The sequence below is a fragment of the Pinus tabuliformis genome, chromosome Q (genome assembly GCF_031772625.1).
Source record: "Pinus tabuliformis cultivar Carrire ecotype Pingquan chromosome Q, CPIR1, whole genome shotgun sequence".
NCBI lineage: Eukaryota > Viridiplantae > Streptophyta > Pinopsida > Pinales > Pinaceae > Pinus > Pinus tabuliformis.
In genome coordinates, this window is record NC_142296.1 from 525,645,324 (window position 1) to 525,668,069 (window position 22,746).

The 22,746-nt window shown below is 39.3% G+C and overlaps 1 protein-coding gene across 1 annotated transcript in view; it reads left to right on the top strand.

Annotated features, from left to right (window-relative positions):
• The window catches only part of LOC149220519 (uncharacterized), a 410,731-nt gene extending 396,983 nt beyond the window's left edge, over nt 1–13,748 (top strand). Inside the window, exon 11 of the mRNA XM_089387129.1 lies at nt 13,039–13,748. Coding sequence (XP_089243255.1) covers nt 13,039–13,398 — 360 coding nt within the window. The 3' untranslated portion in view covers nt 13,399–13,748. The remainder of the gene's footprint in view (nt 1–13,038) is intronic.
• The last annotated feature ends 8,998 nt before the right edge of the window (nt 13,749–22,746 follow it).

The following is a 22,746-nucleotide window of genomic DNA, read 5'->3' on the forward strand; positions in this document are numbered from 1 at the left end:
CAAGTCTAGCAGGACTACTGCATAACTTCTTAAAGTTAAGTTCCATCGAAGTAGTCACAAGCTTGCAGTCCACCATCCCAAATCTTTGCAATATCGTCACAACATGTTTTCCTTCAGAGAGGAAAATTTCACCTAGCTTCTGCCATACCTTCAACCCTAGAAAATAGTGCATCGGTCCTAGGTCCTTCATCTCAAATTCAAAAGCCAATTCCCTCTTACATTGTGAATGAGAGGGTATGCACTTCCATCAACTCCATGCTTGATTTTGTAGAACCACATAGAGGTGACAACTGATTTGTCCTAGGGTTTAGGGACCACATCCCAAACATCATTCTTCATAATTGACTCGTATTCTTCATTCATAACATCCTTCCATACTTGATGCTTCATGACTTGTTCGAATGATGAAGGCTCATTTTGAATGATAGTGCTCATGGCGGTCAAATATCCTTGATACCTGTTTGGCTTCTTGCTTTCACAGAAAGTCCCCCTTGGTGCAATGTGTCTCTTGGCATCTTCGAGAGTCTCCCTAAGCCATGAGGGTCTCCTTTTGGAGGAGGAAGGCTCACGAGGAGGAGGATCTATAGGATCCATAGGTTCATCAACATCAGGCATCGTTTCGTCCTCTTTTTCACCTTGATTTCCGGTGTCATCGTCTTTGTTTTTCCTTAGGATAGGAAGGTTCTTGATCTTCCTAAGGGCCATATCTTCGTCGAAGGTGACATCATGACTTATCTCAACTTCCTTTTGACCAGCCACATAAATTCTATGACCCTTGGAATTTTCAATATAGCCCACAAAGATTCATTTCTTCTCAGATGCACCCAATTTGCTTATTTTCTCTTTTGGCACATGAAAATATACAGGACTTCCAAAAATTCTAAAACGAGAGATATCGGGTTTCTTACCAGTGAACATTTCTTTGGGAGCCTTGGAGTCCAATGCTTGATGAGGGCATTGGTTTTGAACATACACGGAGGTATTTGCAGCTTCAGCCCATAGAAACTTCGGAAGGCTTTGATCATGAAACATGGCACCAACAACTTCTACAATAAAGTGATTCTTCCTTTCAGCCACACCATTCTGCCCAGTGGTGTATGGTGTTGTAGTCTCCCTCTTAATGCCAACTTATCTGCAATAATATTGGAATTCATTGGATTCGTACTCAGTCCCATTATCAATCCTCAATATCTTGATTTTATTTTCGTTTTCGATGAAGGCTTTGAAATGTCGGAACCAGGTGAACACTTCATCCTTCTTCTTCAAGAAATAGATCCATATCTTGCAAGAATAATCATCAAGGTGAGATAATATAAGTATCCTCCCAAAGAGTTTACAGCTATCATACTAGATATGTTGGAGTGGATCAATTGCAATATATCTGTGATCTTGCTATTACTTGAGGGGAATGGTCCCCTTGTAAGTTTTCCTTCGGCACTTCCTGGACATACACCTTCATGCTCTACTTTGAACTCAGGCATACCTGTCACCATTTGTGTCACATCGGGTAGGGCCTTGTAATGAAGATGGAAAACCTCTAGTGCCATAGTTCAGATTATAGAGATGTGTCGCAAGACATGGCTCCCAATGGACTTCCTCCAACTTGATACAAAGTGTCAACCCTGAACCCAAGTGTAAAAGCATCTTTAAAATTTCTTTTCCAAACACGTACCTGTCCATCGATGAATGCCACCTTGAATCCTTTGTCCTCCATGGCTTAAATGAACACCGAGTTCTTCTTGAGATTAGGTACATATAGTACTTCTTGCAAATGAATAGTGTTACCTTGATTCAATTGAAGGGTAACATTTCCTACTCCCCTCGTGGGATAGGTGGCATCATCTCCAAGGTTGATCTCCAAGTTTGTATCCTTTTTTATCAGATTAGAGAAGGCTTCCTTGTATCCGGTGTAGTGCCTTGAGGCACCACTATCAATCAGCCAATTTCCCAAAGTGTTTGGAGGAGAGGCAGTGGAGAGGGTTGATATAATATAGTACTCTTTTTGCTTATTGTTAACAACATTGGATTCTTCATACCTGGAGTTCTTGTATTTCTTGGAGGGTCGACCATTTCCTTGATGTCTCGCAGTCCTTTTTCCTTTGCCATTGGACCTGCCATTCCTTTGATCGTTGTTGTTGAAGTTTCCCCTGGAATGATTGTGATCATCATCATGCGATGTGTCCCTTCTATTTGGACACTCCCTTGCATGGTGGCCAAACTTATTGCAAACAAAGCATCTTCCCTTCCTTCCATTTTTTAATTCCGGTCTTCCTTGACTTTGCTTCTTTGAACTTGCATTGTTCTTCCTCTTGGCATGAGTGGAGAATGCAGTGGGGTTGCTTCTATTAGAAGGCATTTCTTGCTCCACCATTCTTGTTTCTTCTTGAATGCATCTCGACATCAATTCTTCAAACCCTGGAATTCGATCATTGTTGAGTATAGTACTTCTAAATACATACAACTTAGGTGGGAGTCCTCCAGGAGTGGTGAGAGTAAGTTCCCTGTCAGGAATGACTTCTCCAGTCGAGAGTAGATCATTCTTGATCTCAGTAATTCTCAAGAAATAGGATTGAATGTCCTTGTCCTCATCCTTCTTAATATCCTTCAACTTATTCTCTAGAAATAGAATTTGATTAGCATTACTAACCTTGAACATGCTAACCAACCTGTTGTAGATCTCCTTGGAGGTCTTCAATTCGAAGATATATACCACTAGATGCTTGTCAATGGAATCCATGATAATCTTCTTCGCTTTGACTTCAGCCCTATTGTACTTGGTCTTCGCAGCAGCCAATGCATTTGAAGGAGGCTCAGGGATTTTACCCTGCACATAATCCATCAATTCTTTTTCTTCCAAGGTCAAATCAAATGACATCTTCCATCCATGATAGTCAGATTTATCATGGAGCTTGTCTTCAGCCATGAAGTAGGATGAGAAACCCATTGAGCCTTTTGTCCTTGTCCAACTGTCTTTGGTGATTGCTCTTTCACTCTTGCTTGTGTTTTGTCTTCACCTCATCCCTGATACCATGTTAATTTTAAGCAACAATGGTATGTTTTATGCTTTAGAGCAATTTTACTTCAATTTCTTAATTAGCCCAATATCAATATCTAGTTTAGCAATCACATCAACATGATAGTAAAATGAAAATAGAACATAAACATAAACAGTAGAAGACAAGAGGACACAAGATGTGGCACTAGCTAGGGACAAACCCCAATGTGGGGAAACCCTTGATCAATTATTCTAATAGTCTTCAATAGTTCAGCAAAGAGAGATAGTACAATATACAAATTTGATAATTTATGACAGCAACAAAAGAGCCCTAACCAGAAAAGTCAACGCTAGTCAACGGGGCAGATTTGACCCTCATCAAATCAGTCAACTTCAGTGAACTTCGGCCTCCAAATAGCAAGATAAGATAAACATCAAAACAGTCAAATTCAGCCCAGTCAAAGTCCAGTCAAACAACCCACCTACGGTCAACCCTAGCTGTAGTGAACGCTGGTCAACATTCAACGTTTGGCCTCGATTTCTATGCCCATAAATGCAGCCTGCCCAAACAGAGATAGCCCTCACAAAAACGCAGTCAAAGGAGGTCAGCACATGCTGGTCAACACTTGGTCAAACTGTCCAGAAATTCGGTCTCCTGAAATTTCCCCCTCCTGAAATTTCAGATGTGTGGAGAGAGAGAGGCCTAGAAATCCGTACCCAATCAATGAGGAGAAAGAGAGAGAAGTGTGAAGATGAGTGTGTCCAAATGAGGCTAAGTCACCTTCTATTTATATGCAACGTTGAAGATGAATAGACATGACTATTGGGATTTTTGAGCCTACTATGTTTGCTAGCTGACCTTGACAATTTGACCATAATCAAAGTAAATTCATAACTTCATTTGTACATGTCATAATCAGATGATCTTTAGATCAATCCTGCACCTCTCGGAGAGAGGAATCCAAGAAAAATATCAGTTGTCATAAATAAGATGACCCACATGGATTTTGGCCATAGTTGCCAATTTTAATAATATCCGACTGTTCAACATACATACCTAAGATTGTGTCTTGTTGCTGTCCAATGCAGCTTTTTTTGTTCCACCATGAACTGACTAAGAGTGTTGATAGAAAAACAGATCTTTGGCCTAGTGTTGACCAGATACATAAGTGACCCAATGAGCTACCTGTATAAGGTGGTATATACTTCTTTGTCTTCTGATGCATCTATTTTCTTCCAGTTGGTGATCATGGGAGTAGCCATGAGTCAACAATCCTACATTCTGAATCTCTTCAAAATTTATGTAGCGTACCTTCCTTGTCCAAGGAAGATCTCCCCATTATTCTTCCAAACTTCCAACCCCAGAAAATAATGCATCAATCCCAAGTCCTTCATGTCGAATTCAGCTTCAAGATTCTTCTTGCAATTCTGGATGAGCCTGGATGACCCAGTTAGGAACAAGTCATCTACATATAGCACCAGCATAAGTGGTTCATTCTCTACCAACAAATAGTAGAGATTTGGATCAGCATCACTTTTGACAAATCCCAATTGCTGCAAGTAACTATCAATTCAACCATACCATGCTCTGGGTGCCTACTTGAGCCCATATAGGGCTTTCTTTAACCTGCAAACATGAGTTTTCTTCTCATGAGTTTCGAAGCCTTCAGGCTGTTCTATATACACCTCCTCTTCTATCACTTCGTTCAAGAATGTTTTTTTGACATTCATTTGGTGAATCTCCCATCCCATTTGAATTGCTAGGGATCTAACAAATCTGATCGAGGTGTATCGAGCAACTGGGATGAAGGTCTCTTCATAGTCTATTCCTTCTTTCTGAGCATACCCCTTTGCCATGAACCTTGCCTTGTACTTCTCTATGTTGCCGTCTGCAGCATACTTGATCTTGTAGATCCATCGTGATCCTACAACTGATTTATCTTCTGGTCTAGGTACTACTTCCCAGACATCATTCGCCATGATGGAGTTGTATTCTTCCACCATGACATCCACCCATACTTGGTGTTGAAAAACTTCCCGAAAGCTAGAGGGTTCTTCAACCTATGCTACCAATGCTTGGTATCTATCTAGCTGTCTATGCTACCTCTTCTCGGCCCTAGGAGCTCCAATAAAGTCCTCTTCGTCCCTTAGTGTCTGTTGTACTTCTCTGCTAGTTCTACCATTGGTGGTGGGAGGCTCAACCAAGCCTTCCTCCTGTTGTTTTGTCTGTTGAGAATCATCTGCATTTCCTCCTTCTGAGGAGATACTAGTGTTGGTCACTGTACTCGATCCAAGTGTATGTCCTCTTGCCTATCCTTCTTGCTGCCCCTGCTGCTCTTGGACTAACGGAACATCTCCTGACTGATCTTCTGCAAGCATCTCACGAGATTTCCTGAAAGCTCTATCTTCCATGAACTTTGCATCCCGTCTTACTACAATCTTCCTACTGCCAGGAATGTAGATTTTGTATGCCTTTGAGGTCTCATTGTATCCTACGAGATACCCTTTTTCTACAGTCTGATCCAGTTTACTGTGCTTCTCGTCTGGAATGTGACAATAAGCCACGCTTCCGAATATCCTGAGATGACTGACTTCCAACTTCTTCCCTATGAAAACTCCTTCGGGCGTTCTCTTCCCCAATGCTCTATGAGGAGTTCTATTTTGGATATATATTGTTGTGTTGCAAGCTTCTACCCATAGATACCTAGGTAGATCCTGATCATACAACATAGCTTTGGTTGCCCCAACAATAGTTTTGTTCTTCCGTTCTGCTACTCCATTCTGCTCCGGATTATATGGAGTTGTCCACTCTCTTTTGATGCCCTCCTTTGCGTAGAAATCTGTGAAGTCTTTGTCTGTATATTCTCCACCATTATCTGAACGCAATACCTTTATCTTTTTCCCTGTCATATTTTCAACAAGAGACTTAAACTCTCAGAAACGATCAAAGACCTCATCCTTGGTCTTTAAGAAATAGATCTAGGTTTTTCTGGAGTGATCATCGATAAAGGTGACGAAGTATTCGCCACCACTAAGAGCCCTTGTGGACATAGGACCACAGATATCTAAGTGTATTAATCCTAATACACACTCTGCTCTATTGTTACTTCTGGAAAACGCTGCTTTAGTGTACTTTCTTAGCACACATCCTCTGCACAAGTCATCATGTTCACTACTAAGGACTGGTACCCCTGTAACAGTCTCTCTGAACATTCTCAGTGCTCCATTGTGTAAGTGCCTCTTTCGCCTGTGCCATAATTCATTTCCCTCTTCACCATTACAGTTGCTGCCTATCAGTGCCATTGGGATTTGAGCTGCAACCTATACAACTTTTTGCTTTGAACCCCAATTTGTTTTTTCTTCTTCAAGCTTGGATGCTTGACGTATACCTTCTTACTTATGAAGTATACATCATATCCCTTGTCCTCTAACTGGGACACTAAAATTAAGTTCATTCCTAATACTGGCACATGTAGAACATTGGTGACTCGGATGTTGGTCCCTGCTTCCGTCTGAAAATCTATGGTGCCTCTCCCTACTGGAGTACATTTCGTTCTATTTCCCATAGTTATTTGGAAGTCCATTTGTTCTTCTTGATAGCTCGAGAAATGTTCTCGTACTCCAGTCATATGAGCTGAAGCCCCGCTATCAATGTATCAAACATCCACTGACGTTGAATTTACTAGGCATGCAAATTCTTCATCTAATCTAGTAGATATATTTGAGACATTTTGAGTATCCATATTGTGCCAATTTATGACGCTAACTTGTCCCAGCAATTGCTGCAGGAAAAACTGTGGCTCACTTGAGACAACTCTCCTTGCTGAATCTTCTGCCGCGTTGTACCTTCTACCACTGATAAATTTCGATTGGAAAGACTTACCTCTCTGTTGACTCACTCAGAGAGAATTTTCCCACGAAATCCAATCTCCTTGGCTTGAACTGCGCAATCCTCTGGGAGATTTGAATTTCTGCCCCTGCAGGAATTTCGAATTCCCTTCTCCTTTCAATACTGGGTCCTCTGGCTTCTCTCTTTTGCTTCCCTGTAGCTCTGATACCATGTGAAAATTTCTAAATAGAAATTCTACTGCAGTGATTAATATTATTTCTTCTACTTATTACCTTAGAAATAAGTTATCTACAATGTTCTTACAACAAATATTGAAATATATTCTATTGCAACATTCACAATTAAAACACTGCAGAAAGTAAATGTAAAGAAATACTCTGGCACAAATACAATCACAATGACACAATTATTTTTGGACAATCATCCAATGAAAAACCCAATGTGGGAAAATTGGTGCAGCAGATGAGGGTTTTTATTATTCTTCAGCAAATTCTCTTGTACAAATTACAACCAACAAAATAGGAATGAGAGATTTTACAGACATTTCTTGACCAAGTTCTATCCCAAATGAAGCACTTCTTCTTTCCCAAAATCCTTCTGATCCTCTTTGCGTCAAACTGCTCTCCCAGGCTCAGAGTCAAGCTACCCACGTAGGCTCTGCATCAAACTGCTTTTGCGTTGCCTCTTTCTGCATCACCCTGTTCCTGCTTTGTGCCTTGCTGCCTTGCACTCTCTGAATGTGTTGATGCCCTCTCTCTCTGTCTCACCTGCAACTCTCCCTCTGAATCGATTTTCTCTTGTCAAACTTCGACTAGTGAGAAAATCGATCTTACTCAAGTAATTGAGTATCTACCTCGTGTGTATTTTCCAAATGACCCTCAAGCCCCTTCTTATATCTTCATGTTGGACAACCAACGGCCTAGATTAACTCCTAATCAAAGGCTCAGATCGTTTTGACTTGATCTCCTTCTTTTTCTAGAAGTTTCGCCCACAATTAGCTTAATACCTATTAATATTTTAATTTTTCTAAGTTTAGACTTAGGAACCCCATTAAAATTATTTTAATAAAATTGTCTCTGGGTGTAATTTCCCAAAACGGTTTCTGGGTTCTTTCGAATACATGTGCCCAAGCCTCTCTGCAAAATTTGAGGCCTAGAGGACATTTGATGCTACCGCAAATCAACAAGATGTTGATCATGTGATTGATTGGTCTATATTGCAAGTAGAGTCGGAGGGAGAATTCCAGCTTGAACCTCAGCACATTTTGCAAAGGAAACAACTCATTCTCCAGAACAGAGCAATCAAGCAAGTTAAAGTGCAATGGAATCACTTTGGGCCTGATGAAGTTGCATGGGAGATGGCTGGTCAAATGTGGTTATGTATCTTTCCTTGCTGGTGGATTAGATGAGTTTGATTTATGTGTTTTGGTTTATGTTTATGCATGTGTATTGTATATACTGCAATGAGTTGTGTTATGAAGCTTTAATAAGCAGTGTGTTGTAAATACTACATCGACTTGTGTTATAAAGCTCCAATAAGCAGTATGGTGTTCATGGTTTCAGCAGTCTGGTATGATGTAAATGTTGCATCGAGTTGTGTTATAAACCTCCATGGGCAGCATGTTTTGTTGGTTATAAGCGTCATTGAACACCCAAGACGGTGTTCCCCAAGGGGAAGGGGTTTGTAAGCCCCTAGTTGCTTTTCCATGTAAATAAAATGAGACCAAGGTCATGGGACACGTATTCCAAGTTGAATGTTGGGAAAAACACTTTAGTGGGCATCACTTGTGATTAATTGATGGCTATGGAAATTAGCAAAAGCATTAGCAAAGGCAAAGGGGCAGTAATTGGCATTTTAATTATGAAAATAAAAGAAAATAGGAGAAACAGAAGTTGAAGAGATATAGATTTGCATTTAAGGGAAATTAGAGGAAAAATGAAGGAAAATGAAGAAAATAGAAGCCTCAATGATAAAAAGGCTTCAGAGAAACAATTCATAGCTTTTGTCAGTTCAATTTTGGAGTTCTCTTTGCATTTTCTCATTCTCTCGTACTATTGCACACTTAGAGCATTCTTGGAGCATGCTTGGAGCATTGTATCATTCACTTGGATTTGGAGAAAGAAGGCAAAGGAAAGCAGGAAGCGCAAGGAGATAGTTGGATCAAAAACTATAGTTGGATTGGATTGCAAGTCACAGGTTGATGTGTGATTTCCTTGTTGATTTTTGGATGCATGGTATATGCATGTGATTCTCTGGTTATGTGTTGTTAGCCTAGGTTGACAATGGTTCCAACCTTGCCTTGCCATTTCTTGGATAGCCATGGTGTTGTGGGTTTTTCCACTTGTTTTTTTTATTGGTGTTCAGGTTCTTGATGGTTGTGGATTGGAACTAACACTCTAGAAACAAGGGACAATTTGGGTTGAGTTACTAGTTCATGGAGTCGTAAGTTGGGACAAATGCTTTGGAGCTCTTGGTGGGTTGAGTTACTAGTCCCTGGAGCCGCGGTTGGAACAAATTCTCTGGAGCCTTGGAAGGTTGTGGGTTGAGTTACTAGTTCCTAAAGCCCTGGATAGTTCGGTTAGAGACCGATCTGGTTGATATTAGTGATTTTCAAACTGTAGAGGTGGAATCATGATGATTGAGGGTTGAGGTGGTTTGGCCTCAGGAATCCCTGGTTGGTTTTGTCTTGGTTTATTCCATGATATCCCACATTCATGTTTGGAATATGACGTGGGGGTGATTAGAGGAAAGAAATATTTGGTTCAACCTAATTTATGGTCGAGTGGTACATGGAAGTCCTTGACTTGGTTGGCATTTTCATATGTTAATATGAAATATTTGTTTTTTTTAATGTATGTGCCCATATATTGACTATGATGGTAATTTTATGGTTGATTTTCCATGGTCTCTGTTTTGTTTATATGTTGGTTATATGATGTATTCTATCTATGGATTTTGACATGTTTTGATAAGTATTTGAATCGTTAATGAATGCATGGACTAACAAGTGTTTTTGTAGCTAGTTAGAGAGGGATTAGAGCCTTCTTGATGATTTTCATATGAGGACTATCAATTTATGATCATATATGCATTCATGACTTGTAGCTTACATGTTTGCCATATATTTGACAAAATGTCTGTCATGGACTAGGCATGTCTATGTCAAGTTCTTGCTCGAGTTTTGATTGATTAGCATTGTCATTGCCTTTGATTGCATTATGGAAAGTTATGGGCAGTTTTTGGTAGTGGTTTGGAGGCTAGCTTGAAAAAAGTGGCTCTGATCTCGGAACCGTTGGTTCTGAACTGGAGGATTTAGGTCATAACCACATGGAAGCAGGCTTGTGCATGTAGTTGGAGCCTCATAACTACTTCTTGCTTTGTTGTGCATGCGGTTGGGGTGTGAGGTCAATGAAGAAGGGTTCCAGCTCAAGGATTGATCACCTCGAGTGGTTGTTCCTAAGTGATTTGTAGTCCCTGTAGGATGTAAGTGTTTTGTGTGTAGGCCCCACTTCCTTAACTGAAACTTGAAGGTCTAGTCATGTCATAGTGACACTTGTCTCACGTTTACTCTGGCGAGCTTGTGAATTTGGGTAAATGTGGGAGGAGACGTTTATAGTTTTCTTCTCTTCAAGGAATGATTTCCAAGATTGTCCATTGATTTCCTTTATAATCTCTCATTGCAAAATCAATGACCAAGATCTAGTCTGAAATGATCTAATTGATGGCTGAGATCACTTAGAAACTTTACCTAGAAGTCTCTAGAGGAAAATCGACCATGTCTCAATTATTACTAATTAATTAATTTATTTCCCCAAGTTAAAACTTAGGAAAATAATTAAAACTAATTAATTAATTTAATTAAGACTTTTACATTCAAAAGAATAACTTGGCCTTGGATATATTTTCTTCTCTTGTATTCCTAGCTTCATTGACACCTCCCGAGGCTAGAACACCTATCCGAGGTACGTCAACCAACAATTGATAGTATTGCTTCTTTATTGACCTATCATTGTGAGGCTATTTCTTCTAGCTGCTGTATGACATTGCATGTCATATCATTGAAAATACATCAAAGCCTAACTTGTAACATCTATCTAATAATTAATTTATGTAAGTGGTCTAAGTCTAGAGTACTTGAACTTTGGTGCAGAGTATCTTAGCTTTTGTGGCTCTATCAAAACCCTATCCCAGTTGTTAGATCTTTCCATCACCTTAAGCTCTTCTTGTTGAATAATATTTAGGTGATCTATATATAGGGAAGCCTTCCTTGTGGTATAATTTGCCACTAAATAGCTAGAGAAAGGCTGCTAAGGTGACACTAGTGGTCGATCTCTTGCTACCACAAGCTCTGCATGTATCTAGTGGGACTTTGGACTAGGTCTGCTAGATTTTTTTGTCACAGGTATCCTAAAACCACCCATTCGGTCGTCGGACTGTTACAATGATCTGAAAACAATATTCAAAAGGATTTTTTTCTCATACCATGGGTGTTCAAGCCTGCAAGTATATTTGAGGGTTGTAGCACAAGGCATGCCTATTGACTAGAAGCAATTTTCGTTTCTTGGTCTTGCTCGAGATATCTCTTACTTCACAAGCACTTGCATGTGAATGAGCATGGAAATAATGTTTAATGTTTAAATTGTTTGATATATACATGATTATTTCTTTATGATAAACACTAAAAAACACTTCAACTTTTTTTTAGGGCACTCTAATATGTTAATCATTTGATTCACCTCATATACATAATCAAATCTTTGTCACTTTCACTCACTTGTACTAAAATGATAGGCTTATGATTTAGTCTAGATATTCCCCCCTTAGGTAGGAAACCATCTTCTGAACCTAAAAGTAAGGAACAAGGCTGCTGAGGTAACAGTGGGCAGCTTTCCTATTGGAGAAGTTTGGACTTTTCCTCTAGGGAGAAATTGAGAGATAACAGAATCCTTCACTCAAACCAAAATCATTGGTTACACATGTTAATTTTTTTTCACCATATTACAAGGTTGAGGAATTCAAGGAGTCTGAAGATTGAGTCAAATGATGTTTATGTAGCTCCTATTGATCCCATTTCTAGTAGTAGTGATAAGTTTGATGAGTAATCATGTTCACCAATAATTTGTAGTAGGTCAGTGATCCAGTGACTTGTAGCATGGTTTTTGGACTCTAAAGGCCATTGAGATGCTCATTGGTTATGTATTTTGTTGCTAATATGTACTGCACTCTATGCCATTTTGATATATTCACCCTTACATGGTATATAGATGAACAAACTTTGTATATTTGGTCTCTAATGGTTGGAATCATAGTTTGGAATCTTGAAAAAAAAAATCCATTTTAAATTAATCATTTTATGTATTTTTTAAAAAGTGATTCATTTTACTGGATTTTGGTTCAAAACCCAGTTTGATAGGTGGCTGGTTCAAAAACCAATTCCGGACTGTAAAACATTGGATGGGACACATATATGTGACCAATGTTGACCAACTTGTTTATTTCAAGCATCAAAGCTGATGTGGCCTGGGATGAACTGAGATTGGTAGTCATACAATCCAATCAATGCAATATTAGAACAATGACTCAATTGCTTTGAACCACTTTTGAAGGTAGATAATGTACCATTGGAAGAATAAAATAAAATACAGAATTTAAATATACCATTGTTGGAAGCACAATATAAAGAATCCTATTTTAGCGGAATAATTTTTAGAAACATTTATCGAATTTAGACTTGTGATTAAAGAAGAAATGGACACAATATGTATGTACGAACCAATCCCAAAACAAACTAGCATTCAATTTGGAAATGAGCATATGACATGCTTTTGGATTATAATGCACCATAAAAAAATGATGTAGAACTCACCTCTCAAACGATAATGTGTGTGTTCTTTTTGCATATAGAGTGATTTTACATTTCTATTGAAGTGAAATTTGTGTGTTATAGACAGACTAAAGCTATGATTAAAAATCAATGACTAGTCGAAAGTTGGAAATATTGAAAGCAGGAACAGTTTGCCTTTTCTGCAAATTAATCACTTGTACTGCACTCTTTCATATCCTGTTTTCTTATATTCATCAACATTTAGATCGAGGTCATTTTTTCATTTTGTTGAGTTTGTTTGTTACGATTTGAAGGTTTTGGAGTATGTTCAAAGTTCATCTGATACATTTTTTCTTCTATCCTTTGCAGATATTAGATCTTGAACGCTATCACAAAGATCAGTTTATTGAGAGGATCGGGCACAGCTCCTGGTTCAATGGGTCCGTTGCAATTGTTTCTTATATTATCTTTGGATCCTTGGCACCAATCACGTATGCCTTCTCTTTCCAAAGCAGCGATGACAGCAATGATACTCTGTACAAATTCATAGCAACAAGTGCAGTGTCTTTGGTTTGTATCATCTTACTTGCACTGGGGAAGGCTCGAATTAGTAAAAAATCCTACATTCGAACAGTTACTCTCTACATTGTCACTGGATTTTGGAGTGCTGTTGCTGGTTTCTTTGCTGGGGAATACATTAAAAAGCTGCTAGAAAAGTGGGGGCTTTAAGACGGATTAAGAATCACAAGCAGGCAGCCCACTAAAAGCATGTTTACTGCTAATGCATATTTCTTTGCTTTAAGAAACATTTTTCCTCTTCTTGTGCATCAGTTATGCACTAGAAGATAAGAGATACTGCCTACTTACAAGGATATCGCCCACTGCAATTTCAGAGCAGCATGCAAGCTTTGGAGTATCATGAAATCCTGGAAAGTTTTAGCTATAATAAAGCCAAGCCATTTCAGGCTATGGGATTCATTTTCTCAATTCTCCAATGTTTTAAAACTCCAACTCCGACTCTGACTCGGTCGAGGGTCGACTCCAACTCCGACTCTGACTTGGTCGGCTCGATTTCAATGACTCGGTCGTTGTAAAAAATACATTAAATATTTTTATTTTTTTTATAAAAACACATAATTTTAAAGATTTTCATTCATGTTTCCAAACAAACAGCATTAGAATATAGATAAAAGACAACATATGATCAAAGTAGGCTCATGAATATATCCATTATATCAAAATGGCACCCAATGCACTGTCCAATACATACACGATGATGATATAGAGATCAAAACAAAAACACATAACCAAGGAGGTTATAAATGGCCTCTACAACAAAAGTCTGTGACCAGTACTACTGGCTACTGCTAGAGTTGCCAACATCATCTGGCTCAGTGTTAGTTGGGAGCGGGAGCAAAAGTGGGGAGCGAGAGCGAAAACTGGGGCGGGAGCGACATTTTCAGAAGCTCCTGGTTTGGGAGTGAATCTTAGAGGAGTTCGACAACCAATGTCACTAACATCAAGGTACATAGAGGGATTGGTGCTCTTGATTAAATGCGAGTTCCATACCCTAATACATGACAAAATTCAATGGAAACATTGCAATCCTCCAATCATGAAATCCTGAAAAACTGATAAGTCTGTTCGATTTTGAATGAAATTAAAAATTCTACTTTCTCCATATGAAATCCAATGAGGCCGGAACCACTCTCAAACATCTTGAGTCATTTCATGGTAATGTTAAAAATTCAAGTAAAAGGATGAAAATGAAGATTAAGAATTTAACATTACCATGAAATTTGAATAGCATATTAATACTAAGAGAGGGAAATGGACCCCAAATACCATTTAACTAATTTAGAAAACACTTTGGAGTCCCAAACACTCAGCTAACAGTTAGAAATTTAAAAAAAAATATGAAAAATCACATTTTTTTGGGGTTACAGGACACATTCATTGACTCGGCCGAGTTATTACGGAATCGGCAGGGTTGATCGAATCATGACTGACTCGGCCGAGACATGCAATAACTTGCCCGAGTTAGTCATGACTTGGCCTCCCGTTGCGTTTTTCTGTCGGGTCACAGAAAATCCCAACGACTCGGATCAACTCGGCCGTTTTGGATTCAATTTGGCCGTTTTTTAAAACATTGCAATTCTCCAGTTTTATATTCGGCATTCATTAATTTCACTTGTAATACATTCAAAGTTGTGTTTCCCCTCCTCCATTGAATAATATTCCATTGATATGACAAGTTCATTATTTAATTTTCTACCCCTAAATATACCTGTGGGGTAGGTTACATGACGATGGGCTTATCATTTCTCGTAATGTATTGACTCTTGTTATTATCTATGTTTATCTAATATGTTCTTGGTGGGAAAAAATGTAAAATTAATTTTTCCAACCTGGCTCTTGGATTTCATTTAAATCTTCATTTATTATTATTATTAATATTGAGTAATTAAATAAATTGTATTAATTACACTATTTTCTTATTAAATGTTTTTCTGCTTTTAAAATATTTAAATTGTATTCAGTATGTGTTTTTCTTAAAGTTTTTTTTTCAACAAGAAAAAACAGTGTGGTTTATATTAACACAAAGTAGTTACATTAGTTACATCATCTCAATATATGTGGAAATTACAAAATATCAGAATTCTAGGAAATAGAGTTAGTTCTAATGGATGTTATCTATCCATCATATGCCCTGAAAACTAAGTTAATAAACCAGTATCCTATCAGCAAATTACGAGGATATACCAAAAACTTTTCAGATCTCTATGTATTGACTTCACCTCAATTGAACCCAAACGATACCCATATGTGTACCAATGCCTGATTTAGATAGGGTAACCCCCTGCACATTCAGTTCTCTATAAATGTGATTTGTAGTGATATATCAAAATTTATCCATGAGCTCCTGCACCCTCAGCTTCCAGTGTATAAGATCAAATGCCTCCACATTATAGTTAACCTTTGTCCATTCCATTATTGTCTTAGAATCTCCAAAAAGATTCAAAATGTTAGAAATTGTAGCAAGAAAGGCTCAATTTGATTTGTGCCTTAGTCAAATTGAGTAATTTGATTTTCCACATTAGCGAGATGACTTGGATTGCAATCAACCTATGTAACATGGCCTTGTCTACAGTTAGATCAGTGAATTCGAGTTATAGGCTTGGAGTAGAGTCGTGCATGTAGTGATTGCTAAAATTTAGCAATCTAGTTCAATTATTTTCAATTGAACTCAGTTAACTGAGCTCAAGTAGCTAGTTGAGTAAGTTAAAGGTTAGTTGAGTAGTAGAACTGTTGTTAACTCAGTGATCTCTAAGTGTAACTAGTCAAACAACGACAAATAGCCCATACATGCATGGAATTTGAATTGCCTCGCTGGAGTGGAGGAAAAGGCACATTGTAATTATCAATTGTATACTAGTTGAGTGTACAGGCTTGGCATTGATGCAAGTGATCAATTCCTTGGTATTTGTGCAAGGAAATAGGGAATTCCCCTATTATTTAGGAGCCTAATTTCTCCTGAATTGTGCAAGGAAATAGGAGGAAGTTGGGACCTTATATTGGCTAAGTTTTGGCCAGAGTAGGACAATCAACAGGAGAATAGGTTTACAGTGTAAGGTGTGCTTCAAGATTGAAGCAAGACATTGTAATAGCTTATCATTCTCATTTGATTAATTAAAAGCAATGGAGGGGTTTTTTCTAGTAGGGTTCCCATTTAAAATCATTGTGTTCTTGTGGTTTTGATGGTTGCATGTGTTTCTAAATTGTGATTTCCATTCTGCATAATTGTAAAGGAAATTCATAATCTCTTGTTTCAGTTCGAATTCATTAGTAGTAGAAAATTTCTATTAATTTATACATGGTATCAGAGTTGGAAATCACAATAGAAACCAATCAATAGAGCTTCTCCTTCAGATATTTCGATTTGCAAATTCAGTGAAGCAAGTTTTCTTCTATGTGGGAAAATGTCTTTCGACAGATTGAGATTGAGTATGCCCTAAAGGGAACCTCGAATTTCATAGTTTGGAAGGATAGGATGGAAGTTGTATTTTTCTAGTAGGGTTCCCATTTAAAATCATTGTGTTCTTGTGGTTTTGATGGTTGCATGTGTTTCTAAATTGTGATTTCCATTCTGCATAATTGTAAAGGAAATTCATAATCTCTTGTTTCAGTTCGAATTCATTAGTAGTAGAAAATTTCTATTAATTTATACATGGTATCAGAGTTGAAAATCACAATAAAAACCAATCAATAGAGCTTCTCCTTCAGATATTTCAATTTGCAAATTCAGTGAAGCAAGTTTTCTTCTATGTGGGAAAATGTCTTTCAACAGATTGAGATTGAGTATGCCCTAAAGGGAACCTCGAATTTCATAGTTTGGAAGGATAGGATGGAAGTTGTACTCGATGATCATGGAGTGCTGGAATACACCAACACTGACATTCCAAAACTAGCAGTATCAAATGCACAACAATTAGCTCAGTGGAAGAAGGATACTGCAAAAGCCAAGATGATCATCCTGGAGGGTGTGAGAAACCACATAGTCTTGAATTTACATGGCAAGGAGACTCCATTCGCTATGTGGAAGACCCTCACTAAGTTATTAAAAAATGGTAGTGATGCTAAGAAATTGGCATTAAGGGACAAGCTCATAAACATCTGCATGTAGAAAAATGAAACCATTCCACATTACCTCTCCAGATTCACTTAGTGTCAAAATGAGCTTGGAGGAGTTGGAGAAAATATACCATCTTTAGAGCTAGTGAGCCTAGCTCTCTTAGGCCTTCCAAAATCTTGGCACAACTACCAAGACTTTGTAATTTGAAGGGACAAATTACCAAATTGGGAGAGATTTTGGTCCTATTTTGTGTAGGAAGAAATCCGAAGGAACACTAGAGATGGAGTAACATCCAAAGCTGAGGAAGATAATTTTTCCTTGGTTGGGAAGGGAAAGAAAGCTAAGGGCAAGAAGACCCAAAGCAAGCTAGAGTCTAGCCAGAACATTGACAAGAAGAAGGACCCAAGCAAGATAAAATGTTGTCACTGCCATGAATATGGGCACTATGCAACAAAGTGTATGCACAAGAAGTCTAACGAGAAGCCTTAAGGAGGAGCAGGAGGTGAAGCACTTGCCTCATAATTCGAATTAGATTTCACTCTAATTGCATGGATGACCAACACTATAATTGGCAGTGTGTGGTACCTAAATTCAGGTGTCTCATTCCATATGACAGGATGCAAAGAATTGTTTAGTAGCCTAGAGCTGAAAGCTCTCCAAATGCACATAGAACTTGGGGATGATGGGAGGTACAATACTAAAGGAACTGGAATTGTAACGTTTAAGAGGGAGTGCTAAATTGGAAACTAGGGCCAAACTCCATGTGGGTCAGCTTATTTATGGCAGTTGATATTTTTATTGGATCCCTCTCGTCGAGAGGTGTAGGATTGATCTAAGGATCATCCGATTCCGATAATTATTTATGGAGATATGAATTTATTTTGATTATGGATTTATTATCTAGCCTACTTGCAACTTATGTAGGCTCAAGAAGCCCAAACGTCATGTCTATTCAATCATCCACGCTTTTAGTATAAATAAGAGAGAATTTGGAGTCATTAGCTACACACACTTCATGTGATCTCTTCCTCCCCACGTCTTGGGTTTTTGGTGAAGGAGAGACACACAAGAAGATACATTGAATGATGCCCTAGCTTATACGTGGATGATGCCCTAGCAATATGCGTACACACACATTCAATCATAATTCGTTATTGAAGAAAATTGAAGTGAAAGGATAAATGAGAGAAGGTAGCAGCAGTCATTTGAGGAGGTTTGTTCCCTCATGCGAAGTCTGTTCTCTTAAGCGGCATTCTGCTCTGATCTAGGGTTTCATGGGAATACTGTTGGGTTGTAGATCCAATCTAGCCACAAATTGGATGGATAGATCAGTACCAAAGAGACCAAAGCCATCTAAGGGCTAGAGGATCCCTATCTCTCCCATCACGTGCATCCGCATACTGAAGCAAAGGGTTCTGTCTTCGCTGACCTATAACAGTCATCCATTTGGCATCACGAAATTACAAATCGAGAGACTATTATATATGGGATGAGTCTTCATGAAGTGTGAGGATAGTAAAGGGCTAGAAGAGCCTATCCGAGATCATCGTTGCTGACTGGAATGGAATGTTGTAATATATGCAATATATATATGCTGTCCACGCAGTGATGTAAGCAGCAACTTCATGAATGTATGTGGATACGCAGCAACAACAACTCAATAAATAAACATACACACAACCCAAGTGGATACGCCACTCAATGAATATATATATATATATATATACACACAGTCACTTAGGCAACACGCTGTCACTCAAGCAATATATATGATGTCCACACAGTGATGTAAGCAGCAACTTCATGAATGTATGTGGATATGCAACAACAACAACTCAATAAATATACATACACACAACCCAGGTGGATACACAGCACAATGAATATATATATATATATATATATATATATATATATAGATACATATATATATGTAGTCACTCAGGCAACACACTGTCACTCAGGCATATATATATATATATATATATATATATATATATATATATACACGCAGTCAATATATATACACGTGGTCACTCAGGCAATATATATATACACACAGTCAATATATATACACGCACAACTTTCACACTCAAGCAATATATATTGAAAACAGATTATTGTAGATGACAACTTGATTGTGTAGTTTGAGACGGCATGGAGGATTTCGGATCTATAGCGTAGCTGCTTTGCTAGGCTGCAAGCCATAGCAAGCAGCTAACGCTGATGACAGTGTTATAGTGTTGCAACATGATGATGCATAGGCAACATAATGATGATGATGCACATTAGCCAGGAGCTACATGATGAATGGGTAACATGATCATGGACAACATGATGCATGAACAGCATGATGTATGGGCAGCATAGTATGATGCAGCATGATGGTGCTACACAGTAAGGTGCAGCGAATGGACAAGGTGCAACATTATGATAGGTGAAGAAGTCACCTTAGAGAATCAGTTGAAGCAATATGTCTTCAACTGATCTCTGTAGATATCATAAGTCAAAGTATTGACTTCTCTTGTAAATGTACTATCTCTCTCACTTTCTCTGCGGAACTTTGAAAAACATAAAAGAAGAATTGATCAAGGGTTTCCCCACATTGTGGGGTTTGAAACTAGCTAGCGCCACATCTTGTGTCCTCTTGTCTTGGCATGCCTTCTGCGATTTATATTTATGTTCTATTTGCAGTTTATCTTAATGCTGATGTGATTGCTAACCGTGAAAATTTAAATAAATTGCTCTAGCATAGGATATACCTAAAATTAACATGGTATCAGAGCTGAGGTGAAGACAATGCCCAAGCAAGAGTGAAAGAGCAATCACTGAAGACAGTTGGGACAAGACAAAAGGATCAACGGGTTCCTCATAATTCGCCCAGGCTGAAGTCGAAGTAGAAAATATTATTAGACTGACACAACAGAAATTTCTAATGGCCTACCTAAAGATCACTTCATTGGAAAGTTCGGATCTAAGGATGGAAGGAAAGGCGGATGCCTTGGTTACAATAAGTTCGGCCCTTATGCGAAGGAGTGTCCGAATGGCAGAAAAGCAGGTCATCAAGGACAAGGCCATCTCTTCAAGAAAGCAAGGAAACCCCTGAATCACTTTTATGTACCTGTTGCAAAAAGAACCTGGTGTCCATCTCAGAAATGGAAGACAAAGGTTTCAGGGTGGCACTCATCGATGGAAAGGTACATGTTTGAAATAGAATTTTCAAAGATGCTTTTGAGTTCAGGGTTGTATCAAATTGCAGGAAGTCCACTGGGGACCATGTCCATTGTCACGTAGCACCGAAGGTCTATGAGTCAGATGGTGACAAGGATGCCTAAATTCAAAAGGATCATGAAAGTACATGTCTGAGATGTACCAAAGGAAAATCTTACAAGGGGACCATTCCCCTCATGTAGCAGGTCCACAAGTTTGAAACACCCATGGAGTTTGAGATTCATGAACGGGAATCTCATGTATACAGGTGGAAGAAATCCCTCTATGGCTTGAAGCAAAACACCCCGGGCATAGTATGAGAGGACTGATCGCTGTTTGATGAAGCTGAGATTCATTAGGAGTGAAACCGATCCAAACCATTATACGAAGGTTGTGGATGATAGACCTCTCATACCGGCACCTTATGCGGACGAACTATTTCTGATAGGTGCAGACCCTCTCATTTGCAGAAGTAAGAGGGAGTTGAATTCTGGACATATATTTTGCAGTTAGCACAGGGAGCTCATATTTGGTTGAGCCTCACTAGATTGGTGCCAAGAATCTTTTGAGATGTCTTTAGGGCACAATCTCTCATGGATTGAGATACACTGCCAGAAATATGAAACTGCATGATTATTCGAATGTTGTTTGGGTAGGCAGTGTGAAGGATCACTAGAGCACTTCTTAGTGTTGTTTCTCTTTGGATACTGCTTCGATATGATGGATGAGCAGGAAGCAGAAGTCGGTTGTTATAAGCACCGCTGAGACTGGATACATATCTACGAGTATAATCTCGTGTGAAGCTACCTAGTTGGGGAAGCTCTTCAGTGAGCTGTTTGTACACATAATGAATACCACTGTGATTCTCTGTAACAACCAGAGTGGGGATTCGATTATTGAGGAATCTCGTATTCGACGATTGCTCCAGCAGATAGACATCAGATACTGCCTTATCTGGGATATGGCAAGTTGATGAGCAAGGAGTCTCTATCGCATTAAGATGATGTACAGGTCGATACACTCTGTCAAAGCCCCAGGGAAAGATCAAATCTGTGATTTTCCCGAACGACTTGGAGTCATCAAGAGACCCTTGTACAAGGGTCCTGCATGTTGCATACATGGAGCTCTGGGGGCTTGCAGTTCTTACTGGAGCATCATACGACCACAGGGGGACTCACCCTCCCTTGGTGGTGCGCACTGGGATAGGATGATTCGCTCTCTTGTGGACAAGATGATTCGCTCTCTTGTGGGACAGGATGATTCGCTCTCCTGTGTAGCAGGATGATTACTTCTCCTGTGAGGACGGCATTGATTAAGTTCTCTGTCAAGGCATCCTACCCATGCAGTCTGGGACTCATGGGAAGTACCTCTCATCTGATCAATGAGCAAGGAAATGAGGATAGGGACCATAGTAGTTCCAATGGACGCATCGTTGTATCTATCGTACTCCCTATGCTAGGATGACCTTCATTGATTTGGGATCAATGCACTGGTCTGGGACCAATGGTAGGAGTTGTACCCCCTATGACGCTGACTTCAGGTCAGTTGAGACTGGTCTGGGACCAGTGGTGCATACTCTGAGACTAACTTCTTGTTAGTGCAGGACTGGTCTGGGACTAGTGAGAGTGGTCCATACTATGACGTTGACTTCGGGTTAGTTGAGACTGGTCTGGGACCAGTGGTACGCTCTCTAACCCTGCGATACTGGTCTAGGACCGGTGGTAGGAGTGGTACCCACCATGACGCTGACTTTGGGTCGGTTGAGACTGGTTTAGGACCAATGGTACATACTCTGAGACTGACTTCATGTCAATGAAGGACTGGTCTGGGACTAGTGAGAGTGGTACATACTATGACGTTGACTTTGGGTCGGTTGACACTGGTCTGGGACCAGTGGTACACTCTCTGAGCCTGCGATACTGGTCTGGGACCAGTGGTAGGAGTGGTACTCACTATGACATTGACTTTGGGTCGGTTGACACTGGTCTGGGATCAGTGGTATGCAATCTGAGACTGACTTCGGGTTAGTGTAGAATGGTATGAGACTTTCTCGATCAATTCTTCTTCTTCATAGTTTAGCAGAGCTGAGCAGAGCAGAGCAAAGCCAACAGAGTTGAGCAAAGCAAAGCAGAGCCATCAGAGTTGAGCAGAGCAGAGCTGAGTAGAGCTAAGCAGAGCTGGGTAGAGCAGTGCAGGGCACTGATGGCAGAGGCAGTACAGTCGGACTTATGGAT